Consider the following 13,074-nt stretch of genomic DNA (forward strand, 5'->3'; position numbering starts at 1 on the left):
ACTTTACACCACCAGGAAGCATATTTACAGCCTGGTTCAACAGCAGTGTTGGGCTCTGTGGATAATTTCATACTTCATAACAGCATAAAGAGATTTTAAACTCATCCTAATTGATTGACAAACAACACCGGCAGCTTCACTTTCACTAATCCAAGTATTCAACTGGACACCTTCATTGTGTTTATGCTATTGTAGCATTTATATTTCTTGTTGTATGGTTCTGCATGTGTCTGTTGGTAATTAGCTAGGTCTCTCTGCAATGCACATGTACAGTGCGGTAATGCTGCTAGATAACCTAGCTTGCTAGCTTTAGCTGATAAATTGCGATTTCACCCTCTTGTCCAAATGTCTGGCTCCAAAAATTCTGAATAGTTAAGTAGCACCAACAGTTTGTATAACAGTTTGTGAGCACTTGCTGAGAACAACTTGCAAGTAATTATATGAATTTCAACCAGTGTGCACATGCAAAATCTCTTTAGTAAGCTCTGAAAAATATCTACACAGCCACTTTTTGTAGTATATTCTTTTATTGTTCTCAGAAGTAGCAAAGATCAAAGTGAAAAAGTCAACTTTATGATGCCACATACAATACAGCATGCAGATAGTAGATGGTTGTTTCATATGTTTCTGAAATGCTCAAATGGGTCCCCAAAAGTTCAGCTGAATTCCAGGTATCATCTACAGATCACAGAAGATTAAGAACCGTATGCTCGTCATTTTACAACTGGCATCAGTGTGTTAATGTGCAGAGACTGAGATACACAGCAGATATTACAGTACATCATTGGATCTAGTAAAGCACATGTAAATGTAAAATACCAATTGGTGTACATTTATATACAGAAGTCAAACACCGTACTGTGCTCTAACGTGAAGCATTTCTGAAATAATTTGCTGCCTATACAAAAATCTACAAGCGCTCATTTTAGTATTCACATACGAGAACTGTTAAAAATCATCTGCTCGTTTATATCTTTTTTCTTTGACATCAACCTTTGACTTGGCAACTACAGTTAAAGTAACAGTAACACCTAAAAGTAACTATAATTAATAAATGGTAAATTAATAGAGGATAAAACTGTAGCTAGTAGCTTTTTCCTGTTAACAGACAATGATATCAAATCAAAACTCGAGTGCGTTCTGACACAACGTGTGTCATCTTATTATATCTGTTACAACATTAGTAAGTTATTAGCAAAGGTGGAAAGTGACGAATTACCTTTACTTGCGTTACTGTAATTGAGTAGTTTTTTTGTGTATTTGTACTTTTTAAAGTCATTTTTCAAGTCGGTAATTTTACTTTTACTTAAGTATATTTTTTAAAAAGTATTGTACTTTGCTACATTTTCAATCACATGTTACTGAGTAAATTAAAAGAACAAACAAAAAACAACAACAACATTGCGCTTCGGAAATACTGCAGGGAATGATGGGTAGTAGAACAAATTGGCGTTGGGTCACGATAAAGATGGAGTCTGACATCGGTACTACAGATCCAGCGAAAAAAGAAACCCCGTCGAATTCTGCTGACCCTAACCTCGAAGAAACCGATGTGAACCCCTGGCCGTATTTAAGGGATCATTTCGGCTTCAAGTGCAAGAAAGGCAACAGGTTTATTATGCAGTGTAAGCTGAGTTTGCCCAGAGAGACCGAGTTAGCAGCTTTTAAAGATTCCACATCAAACCTGCGCGAGCATGTAGAGGTAAGTTAAATGAAACTTGTACATTTATTTTTAAAAAGGCTGTGCTCAAGTTAATCACATTAAGTTAAGACATAAGCTGTTATTGGGCACGTTGTTGTCCATGCAGCTTAATTTTTTTTACTGGGTCGGTAAATTGCCAAAAGAAAATGTGTTTACTTACATTTTTCCTGTTTGTTAATAATAATAATTTATTTTAAAAATAGTTAAATTAGACAGAAGCGGCTACTTTCTTACTTAAACCCACATATGTTCACACTGCAGGCAAAAGAATAACATGTGCTATGTGCAGAGGTGTTTTTTTCTGATCTCAAACTGATCTCCCTGTTGCAGCTCAGTCTGGGGGGAGTTCTTTTTTTCTCCTTATCTTTCCTCATGTTGTGCGTTTTCCGTTGTTATACCTCTCTGACCTGTCTCACCATGTGATGTTTGTGTAACGTATGTATGGTCAGAAGGGTAAGATGGCGCTGGCAAAGGTCGGCAGCCTTAACCCAATTTCCTTCGGGGTCAACCTTCAGGATCAATAAAGTTTTATTGAATTGAATTGAATTGCTCCTCAAATTTAACAGAGCAGGGCCAAGTTTAAAAAATTTAAACACATTTTTATAGCAGCTGGCGTACAGCTCAGTTCAGTACTTGTTCTCTTATTTGACAGGTTAGATTCTCATGTAAAGAATTATATGGTTTTGACAGTTTGGTTGGTTTGGTGACCATTATCCATTTTGATGTATAGACTTGCAGTTTAACTGCCACTGCACTTTCATTTGTAAAGTTTTTCTTTTAATTAAAAAACAACTACTGTGAGATTTATCCCATTGTCTTTTTTGCACAACTCAGAAGAGGCTGTCCTCCTGCTGACAAAAAAGTAACTATGTAACTTTTACTCTGAGTACATTTTAAATGAGCTACTTTTTACTTTTACTTGAGTAATTTTTTTTTTTAAACGGTGTGTTTATTGAGTTTTAAACTTTACACTGACACCAAAATTAAACAAACAAACAAATAACCAAAACAACAACAACAACAACAACATAGCAGAACGAAATAAAACAGACAAAACAAAACAAAGAGACAGGCAACCCGGCTCATGAATACAAAGAAATAAGTGGAAAATCCAGACATTTTGATTATGAGATACGATGAGTAAATTTTTAAACAGGTAATTTTACTTGTACTTGAGTAAAAATTTCAGCAAAGTAATAGTACTTTTACTTGAGTAAAATATTTTAGCACTCTTTCCACCTCTGGTTATTAGATATTTCACTAGAACTGACACTTAATGGTACCTTTTGATAACAAAATTCTAAAAAAAATATGATGTTGCCTGATACTAAAAATGACTATCAGATAAACTCATTTACAGCAGTGCTGATACTAACAAAGCAGTCAGGACAGAACTTCATACTGTGTTGCTGTTAGCCACACAGCTCGTCCCCTCACCTGAACGTGTCAACAGTAGTACAACAACCACGGTTAAGTGTCTTAAAGCATAAGAATAAGTATTTACATATTCGTTTTGCCCGTTAACAGTAAAAGAACTATTTGCTAAAGTTTTGTTTGGTTACTATTAATTTATAACTTACTAGCAACAGTTAATACAATGCAAACCAAAATACCATATTATAATAACATGAATTCAAATAAAATAAGAATAAGCTGGCAAGAAACACACCAGATTAGTGCACGTAAAATTAAGATGATTAAATTGCTGTTAAACTACAGCTTAAGTACAGAATGAGTTTGAAAGTCTTCACTGGATTAAATCACATTAAAACTTGAAAATAATGAAGAAAGATAGTTTTGACAGTTTTTATTGGATTTGTACAGATTTTAAATCGTGTTTGATGCCTGTTACACCTTCTGTACTACAGCTAATGCAAATAACACTACATTGAGCAGGTTATATCACTAAAACTTTGAATGTTATGTACAGGGCTTTCTGTTGAATGTCTATACTACTAAAATAATTCAGACTATTATCTAGATAATTAACCTTTCTAAGTTTTGCTTTTCTAGTAAATCTCTATTTGCCTACATGCAACCTTTCCTTTTTATAGAAACAGAACTTTATAAGGTACTGCCTTTCCCAGTATCATGTATGACACATCCTGAAGTATATTGCATGTCTTGAACTCTTCGGCATGTTGGAAAGATGAGAAAACAGACAAAAGGTCTGGAACTACAGACTGTGAAGCTGACTTCATCCAAAGTACATACATGGAGGAGAAGCAGCTAAAAGCAGAATGCCCCAGATGAATAAGGAACTACACGCAGCTAAGCAGCCAATACCAGAACTATTCACATCATCAGATACTTGATGTCTAGCACAACTGTTCACCTGCTGCAGGTGCTGCATTCATTCATAATACATTTGGATGAAAACCACTAAAAACTGAAGCAGAAAAATATTCATTTATAACTGTTGCTGGAATGTGCCAGGCGACAGTGAACTTACAGACTCTTTTAAGCCAACTTTATATGTAAACTTCATATGAAGTTGACTCCAGATCACAAATCAGCTCCAAGAATCAAGTAATATCTAGGCTTCCTATAGCCACCGATGGTTGGCGGACAACTTTCCTGTGTTTTCCCAAAACATCTAAAGATTTGGGAACTTTTGGATTTAAGTAGAAACAAAGTAGCTGTTTAAATCTGAAAACGTCCAATCAGAATGAAACCACTTTTTTTCTTTCCAGGTGACTCTGTGGATCAAATTAATGCTTTAAAGAGAAAAAAATCACTTTCCTTCTGTTTCACAGATTTGAAATGATCAAAAAACAAATCGTCTTTCATAACTCCATATCTATGAGCCATGATCAAACAAAACACAAGTAAGTATCATTTACACCATCTTTGTTAGATTTTCGCCTGACATCCTACACTCAAATGATTCAATCTGGAGAACTGTGGGGTTAGTTGGATTTGAGAGCTGGAGTTGTGTGGATTTTGATGCCCACTAAGTTAAACACACCGGCCTTGATTTGAATATAAAGCTTGTGTTGATGCTAAATTATTCGCTTCACCTAAAATGATGCTTCAGGCCATAAGATCACAATGTAGAGTAAAGTAAATACTTATTACCAGAGGTGGGACCAAGTCACTGTTTTGCAAGTCACAAGTAAGTCACAAGTAAGTCTCAAGTAAGTCTCAAGTAAGTCACAAGTAAGTCTCAAGTAAGTCTCAAGTCTTTATCCTCAAGTCACAAGTCACTGGTCCGAGTAAAGTCACAAGTCTGAAACTTTCAAGTCCTTTCGAGTCTTTAAAAAAAAAAAAAAAAAAAAAAGCATGTTGCAGTTATGCTAAATGTAAATATTAGACCATGTGATTTTTAAATCTCTGTTTTTCTCAACACATGACGAAATAGTGAAATTGTGAAATTGCACCTCTATAAAATGCAGCTCAATTAAACTTCGCTCCAAGAATAATTTTCACCGACAGTTCTGAGATAAGCTGCATGTTATTCTTGGATGCGCTTGTAGGACCGGCTTTAAAATAGCATGACAAAAAAATCATACACATTAAAGTTAGTTGACATCACAAAGTTAGATGAAGTCAGCTATCTCATCGTAGCAAAAGAGAAGCACCACCTACCGTTGTTTATGCAACTTCAACTGTTTATGTACCTGAAAAAAAATAACTCCTTGCAGCATTTTTGAGCGTTTTTTTCTTCTTAAAAAAAAAATCTGGTTAATTTGATTGGCTGTAGCTCACGCACACATACGTACGGAGTGTGGTTGCAATAAATGAATGAATGAATTGAATTAATGGTGCACACTTTCTATATAATATGTGTGTTAAATTTTAGATTTGGGGTGAAATATCAGGTCTTTTCAAGTAAACCGGTTCAAGTCCAATTCAAGTCCCAGGTCACTGGTCATTTTTGTTTTTTGTTTTGTGCACTTTATGTTCAATATATGTATTTTGTTGTGCCTGAAATGAATAAATGAATGAATGAATGAATGAATGAATGAAGCCCCAGGTCACTGGTGTAAAAGTCCAAGTCACAGTCATTTTTTCAAGTCAAGTCTAAAGTCATAAAATTAATGACTCGAGTCCAAGTCATGTGACTCGAGTCCACACCTCTGCTTATTACAACACAGTCTTATATGCAGTGAAGAATGACCAGTGAGAACTGATCAACTTCAAGAAGAAAGAAGCTTGTGGTGAAAGCATCAACGACTGCATTATGTTCACTAACTTAAAGTCTTTCAGGTCTAACAAAGGGCAGCAAAGAGACGTGGATTCATTTAGGACCTTTTTCTTAGCTGATCTTTAGAGCTGACTTTAGAGACCACTGGATACCGTAATACATGAAATATGTTTAGTTCAGGAGCCATTTAAGTTAAAAAAGTTAATGGCTTTTTCAAATAACGTGGAGCATTTGAGACAACAAATACAAATACTGCAATTTGCAATAGTAAACTGTTGTCGTCTAAATCTAATCTGAAACCTTCAGAGCTCCCTGGGCTCGCCGTAGTCGTTATACATGACAGTGAGCGTCTGCTCATCACAAGCCTTTTGTACATCCTGGCCCATGTCTGACCAGTTAAGCCCAAAGACCTTGGTGTCTGTGTAACGGCAGGACAGGAACTTGAGGGACATCCTGCGAAGACCGATCTTTGGCTCCTGAAGGAGACCCTTACACCAGGGGGAGAGCTCATCAAGCTGCGAGAGGATGAGGCCAGCCTTCCTGTTGTGACAAAGACGATAAAGGATTAAAGGTTGTGGATGATTTTAAGACATGGACACAAAAAATATATACTTGACATATGTCAGTAGCCTGCATGTGTGCCACAAGACTGCAATCCAGTTAGTCGTTTTTTAATGTCGTTTTTTTCATTTTCCACCTAAAAAAACAAAAATCAGCGAAATTATAAATGAACCAAGTTTTGTTGAACTTGCGGAGCTTCTTACTGGCATATTTAGAATGACAAACAGATGAATGATGATTCCTAAACTGATGGTCAGATCAGAAAATGGGACACAGAAACGTTAGCTGATTTAGGAAGTTTTATGAGGGCTTGTAGCACTAAGTGGTGGTAGCATGCTAGCATTTAAAATGCTAAAAGCTTTACTCCAAAACGGTAGGGCTGGAAAGAAAATCAGATAAAATACACTGTATGTGAATATTTATTTTACAATAATAATAATAATAATATTTTATTTATAGGACCCTCAAGGTCACCTTACGATAAAACAAGAACAATAGCAGCAATAAAATATAATAAACATGGCAAAATAAAATTTAGGCATAAAGTAAAAAACAAACAAACAAACAAACAAAACAAAACCACACAAGCATAAAAGTATAAAAGCTGAGACGGGTAAAAATGGACTAATACAGACAGATCAGGTGTATGTATCTGAATAGATGGGTTTGAGACGTGATTTAAAAGTGGTGAGAGAGTTTGTGGTCCAGAGATCTGGTGGAAGTGCATCCAAAGTGTCGGGGTGGAGCTACTAAAGGCTCTGAGTCCCGTGGTAGTCAGGCGAGCCGGTGGAAACGAGGGAAGCTGAAGAAGAGCGGAGTGTAGGATGGGGTGAGTGTGTGTGGAGATCAGATAAATATGGAGGAGCTTTGAAAGTGAGAAGCAGGATCTTGAAATTGACGCGGAGGTGAACTGGAAGCTGTTTAAGAACAGGTGTTATATGTTCAGTGGAAATAATACGAGCAGCTGTATTTTCAACTTAATGAAAGTTTAGACTTTATTTGAGATATTTGTATTTGTCAACTGGTAATGAACTGTGTAGGAATGCAGTCGGTCAGTCATTAAAAATAAATACGCATACACTACTCTCACTCAGTGATGTTTGAAGACATCTCTAAGTCTACGAAGGGCACAGGTGAGGAAAACCAACCTATAATTACAGAGGTTGGGCACAAGACTGTTAGACACCTGCCTAATATTGTCGGGGGTTAAGGTGTCCTATGGTGCACTGGATCCTGCAGCTTGGGGGAAAGGTCTCAACGGACCAGACTTGTTCAGCAGATCCTGCAGATGCTCAGAGTTTCAAGACTGAACCAACACACTGGGGTCTTGTCATGGTTTTTGAGACTAACATGGATGGTTTTGCACAGGTCATCGTTCTCCCTTTGGGGAGTGAGGAGGGTGTTTGGAGGACCCAGACGCGGACACAGACGAAGGAGGCAAAAATGTTTACTGAACTTAAAGTGAGCCTTTATTAGGGCCGGTAAACAGTAAAGCAAAAAGAACCAAACATAAACTATGGCAATGACCTAAACAAAGGGCCTAAACTGGGAAACAACTAAAGACTAAGAAAAACTAAGACTCTGATTTGGACTGTAACTAAGAGCTATGTACACGACAAGAAAAAGCAAAGGACAGTCCTCTGGACTGGTGCATGAAAGGCTATGAGAACATGACAGGCAGTGTTGGTCAAGTTACTTGAAAAAAGTAATCAGTAACTAATTACTGATTACTTCCCCCAAAAAGTAATCCCATTACTTTACTGATTACTTATTTTCAAAAGTAATTAATTACTTAGTTACTTTTTAAAAACACGATTTACAACCTGAATAGGTGATAAAGTGATAGATCTTTCAGCCCAATTCTACTTTTTCTACATAATCATCATACAAAATGTAATCAAATGGAAAAGTCTCTTTTTAAAACTTGTTTTATTAGTTTTAGTCTTTTAACTTTATGCATCAAGTAAACATTAAATTATCTGCAACATTCTCTGACTGGAAGAAATTAGTTTAACATTTAAACCTATTTTCTGCACATTCCAGCACATAAAATATTTTTGTGTTTACACTCAGTCTTTCAAATAGATGCAAGTAAAACACAGCAGAAAATAAATAAAGTCAAAGACTAGCGGTCCTGTTGCTCTATTTTCACCTGTAAAGCAGGAGTGGGGTAGGCGGAGGTTTACCCTGGTGCAGGTGTGCAGCGGTCAGTGGAAGAATCTGCGAGTTTCTCTGTGAGTTTCCCATTACGTCGTAGCTACTCGGTGCTTGTTTGGAAGTTTAGGGTTTTTTTCGGTGTAAAAAGAAGTTTTCTTCCCACGCACAACGGACACTAATGTTTTTGTCACTTTTTATGGAATCAAACTCAAAGTAAGGTCAGTACTTCCACGCTTTAAACGCTGCACGCTCATACTCTCTCTGCACTCGATATATGATCCATTGTTGATCTGCTCACAGCTGTTGTCACGAACGTCGCACTCGCTTACGTCACTGTCATGAGACATTCTCGCAAAAAAATCACGGTTTTAGTAACGCAGTAACGCAGCGTTCCTACAGGAAAGTAACGGTAATCTAATTACCGTTTTTGCAATAGTAATCCCTTACTTTACTCGTTACTTGAAAAACGTAATCAGATTACAGTAACGCGTTACAAGTAATGCGTTACTGCCCATCTCTGCTGACAGGAGCAGATTACTATGAACATGACCAGAACAGAGACTGAAAAACTATGACGTGTAGCTAGAATGACAGGAACGTTAACAGACGACGCGACACAAAGACACAAAGACACACTGGGCTTAAATACACTGAGGAAGTCATCAAGGAATTAGAGACAGAAGGGGAACACAGCTGGGAGGAATAAGACCTAATGAGACAGGGGGAACAAAGCTAGAAACACTGACATAAGACAGGAACATGAACCTTCAGAGTAAAACAGGAAACAAGACACCACTAAACAAAGACGCAGACACGACACAGAGACAGACTAGACACTGAACTAAACCTGCAAGAAACATGAGAACAAAACCTACGAACTAATCCCTAAACAAGAATAACTGAAACATAGAGTCATAATCATCATCATAAGAAAAGAATCCAAAATGCAAAAACACACCAAAACATAACTCAAAACACTGGGTCAAACTGACCCAGAACCGTGACAGTATCGTTACTATGGGGAGAAGTATGTTCTTGGTTTTGCAACGATTTTTAGGGAGGTGGTTTGTGTCAAAGCAACATCCGCATGTATGCCAAGAGCCGAGGTTTCCCAGCAGAGCAGCGCTTGTAATGAAATTATAGTTATTTTCTTCACCTGTTACTGATTTTAATATTGGGGCTGATTGATGCTGCCTGAAATTGTTTTCAACAGATTACTGCAGCAGCATTCAACCAGAGCTCGAGGCGGCCCAGGCTTTGGTCGTTTTCAAAGTCAAGAACCAGAATTGTGGGAACAGCTTGCTGCCAAGTAGCTGAAGGGAAGTGGAACCTTAGTGTTGATGTTCAATCGCCATGAGATGCATTTGACTGTCTGCAGTCCATAAATCACAGCGTGGCTTTGCTGTTATTGTAGAGTGACATCACTGCATCACAGAACCTAAAACCAAAGTCATCCACTCCTGCTTCCTGTCTGAAGCAGCACACAGGGTAAGGTGCACTGTTACCGACACATTCCAGATCTGACCCAAAGCACACAGTGGCTTCTGAAGGTCTGAACTGATGATGGTAAAACTGTGGAAAAATGAATGGATGAAGAAATAAGGGGGAACTAAAGCAGCGGTCCTGTTGAAGAAATGCAGTTGATGGACTGCTCTAATACCGCCAAGAGACCGAGGAGAGACTATGAAATGCTCAATCTTGTCCTTTGACCAAACCAGGCCAGCTGAATAATCATCTTCACAAGTAACATGATGCACAGAGTTCACATAAATACATCTCGTTGGGACACAGTGCAATAAATAACCATTAAGGCTGATCAGCCAGTTTGGCTGCTGAAGTGAAACCTCGTCTAAGGTCAGAAAATGGCAGCGGGAGAAGATTTTGTTCATTCCACACACAGTTTCTGCTCATTCTTTAGCCAAGGAAGCACTTCCATGGCAGATGGTCCTATTATACCAAATCACAAGTCTGCTGGACGTATCGGAGCCACAGTGCATTACACTAGTGAACTATACTATCATTGCAGGGTCTTTACCTTACAGCATAAAGTACGTTGAGGTGATTACTGTTGTGATTTGGCAACACGTTCTCACTCCCAAACCGTAACATTTTACGCTAGGTGACAAATCGTCAACATATTACGTTTTTGCCTACCCACCACGTTCCTAAATGACGACCATGTGGACTCAATCTACACATGTTCGCTCTTTTTCTTCAAATCGCTTAGAAACACGCTATTTAACATCATTAAAGTCATGGTTAAGGTCAGGAAAAAGGTTATGGTTAGGGCTAGGGATAAGGTTAGGTTTAGGGCTGGAATACAGGGCTGGAACGTCTATTACCGGGAATGTCATTGCACTGGATTTTCGGCAATAACCCGCCGCGTACCATAAGAACGCCGAAGGTCTCCTTTCGCGTTCCTCAGGAACGCCGCGGGACGTGACAAAACGTCGGTGTGTTACGCCTCGGGAGTGAGAACGGGCTGGATTTGGTGCTATATAAATAAAGCTGAATTGAAAATTGAACTGCTGACACGTGAGAGCTGCAGTCAATGTGATGAACAAGCACACTTAGAGAGTGTACAAAGAGACGACCAGTCAGACGTAAGGTGAAATAAATAAGGGTTATTTTGAATTGTGGATCATATAAAGCTGCTCTAGTATGGAGTGCAAGAAAAAAAAGTTAAGCTGGATATGTGCCTATAAGACTTCACCTCAATCTCAGGAAACCTTTGTTGCTAAGTTAAAAAATTAAGACATTAGGCACGATGCTCCAGTCCTCACCCTCATCCATTCAGCTCAGTTCATCAGCACCAGTTTAAACCAACAGCTTTTATTTCTGAAATAGTTTTTAAATTGACTGCAAACTGCAGTCAAGCGAGTTGACGTAGCAGAAAAACTGCTGATGATGCTTTCTCTCTTCCTTGCTTCTGTCACTGCTCTTATGTCCAGTCTAATATTGACAGGGTGTGGTTTGTGGCTCAGCTGCAGGGGACGGGTGGAGCAGTGGATTTTTACGCTAGGTGACAAATCGTCAACATATTACGTTTTCGGGCACCCACCACGTTTCTAAATGACGACCTGGGAAAAGTGGTGTGTGGTGTGGAGTGACGAAGCAGCTGGAAAGCTGCTCCTAGAAAAGCACGAAAACACTGCAAATAAAGATCACTGGACCTGCAATGCTGTGTGCTTTGGGTCCTTTTGTTCCAGTGGTGCCGAAACACAGCAGTGGGAGAGTGGACCCATGACCAACACAGACAATAGTGGAACTGGTGAAAATGGTGGCACAGTTGGCCACCCTGTATTGGGAGCACGCGGTGGTGCAGCAACAACAACTCGATCAGCTGCAGGACGCTCCCCTCGATGGAAGAAGGAGATGACCCCTAGGGCGTGGTGTAGCAGTGTCCTGCTGAGGAGTCGTCTCTGTGGCAACTCCCTTTGCACCCCGTGAAGACCCGTGCCATAATTTCTGGGGAGATAAGATTGTGCCGGGGGATTGGCCCTTCGCCTACGCCAGACGCCAGCACAATGTGGCGGCTAGGTGACGGCTGCTGGATATAATTGTTCTCAAGCAGTTCGTGGAGGGACTTCCAGCAGACATCACAGAGTGGGCCTGCTGTTGCCGGCCGGCCGGCCTGGACGTCACTGTGATGCGGTCAGAAGATCACCTATTGGCCAAAAGAGTCTGGGAGGCAGCCACAACTGGCAGTGGGAACTCGACCGGTCCCTACTACTCAAAAGCGGCTCTGGGCCCCATGACCACCATGGCCTGCTGCTGCAGAGCAGCACCCACCAGCATTGAGTAATTTGGTTGTGAGTAGTGTATTGTTTTCCCAGCGCCCATGGACACTGCCCCTTACTCACTGGGAGCCACACCAGTGCCCACGGATGGAAGTGGGACAGGTGCTCTGTGTTGCTGGCCCTTCAACACCCTCCATCAGTTTCAGAGGGACGTACAGCGTGCCACTAAGGTGCTAAGGGGGTATACACCAGGATATGGTGGACTCGGGCTGCACACAGACCCTGGTTCAGCCCAGGCCTTTGCTGGAGGCAGAGTGAAAGCATAATAAAAGCCTTTATTATCATTATACACGGTATAACAAGATTAAAAAGCAGCTTCGTAAAAGTGCATATATACTAGCACATTTTAAGAAACTATGTAATAAAATAACCATATGAATAATATAAATACACAGTACCAGAGTGACACAGACAGACAGTTTGAGCACTGACAATTTATACACGAGTTCATGCTAGAGTCCAAGGAGCAACGCAATGAGCAGTAGGGGAGGTTTATGTGTAGAGGTGCAGTGGTCAATGCAGATGTTTCAGTGCAAATTACTTTTGTGCAAAGTTGAGTCTGGTGATAGCTTCAGGGAAAAAGCTGTCCCTGAGTCTGTTTGTTGTGGCCCATATGGATCTGAAACGCCTCCCAGAGGGCAGGGTGAGGAAAGACGGTTCCTTTTGGCTCGTTTTCAACCCCAGTCACCTTCCAAAGCCTCATGGAC

General features: G+C 39.6%; 1 protein-coding gene across 6 annotated transcripts in view; it reads right to left on the bottom strand.

The window, feature by feature from the left end:
* Nucleotides 1–508: 508 nt before the first annotated feature.
* Nucleotides 509–13,074, bottom strand: part of astn1 (astrotactin 1) — a 559,446-nt gene continuing 546,880 nt past the window's right edge. For all 6 annotated transcript variants that reach the window (XM_087850671.1, XM_087850667.1, XM_087850670.1 and 3 more), the window contains one exon: nucleotides 509–6,389. In XM_087850671.1, the coding sequence (XP_087706797.1) occupies nucleotides 6,152–6,389 (238 nt within the window). In that variant the 3' untranslated portion in view covers nucleotides 509–6,151. The remainder of the gene's footprint in view (nucleotides 6,390–13,074) is intronic.

This window comes from Neolamprologus brichardi, chromosome 14 (assembly GCF_056152115.1).
Source record: "Neolamprologus brichardi isolate AB-2024 chromosome 14, ASM5615211v1, whole genome shotgun sequence".
NCBI classification, from domain to species: Eukaryota; Metazoa; Chordata; class Actinopteri; order Cichliformes; family Cichlidae; genus Neolamprologus; species Neolamprologus brichardi.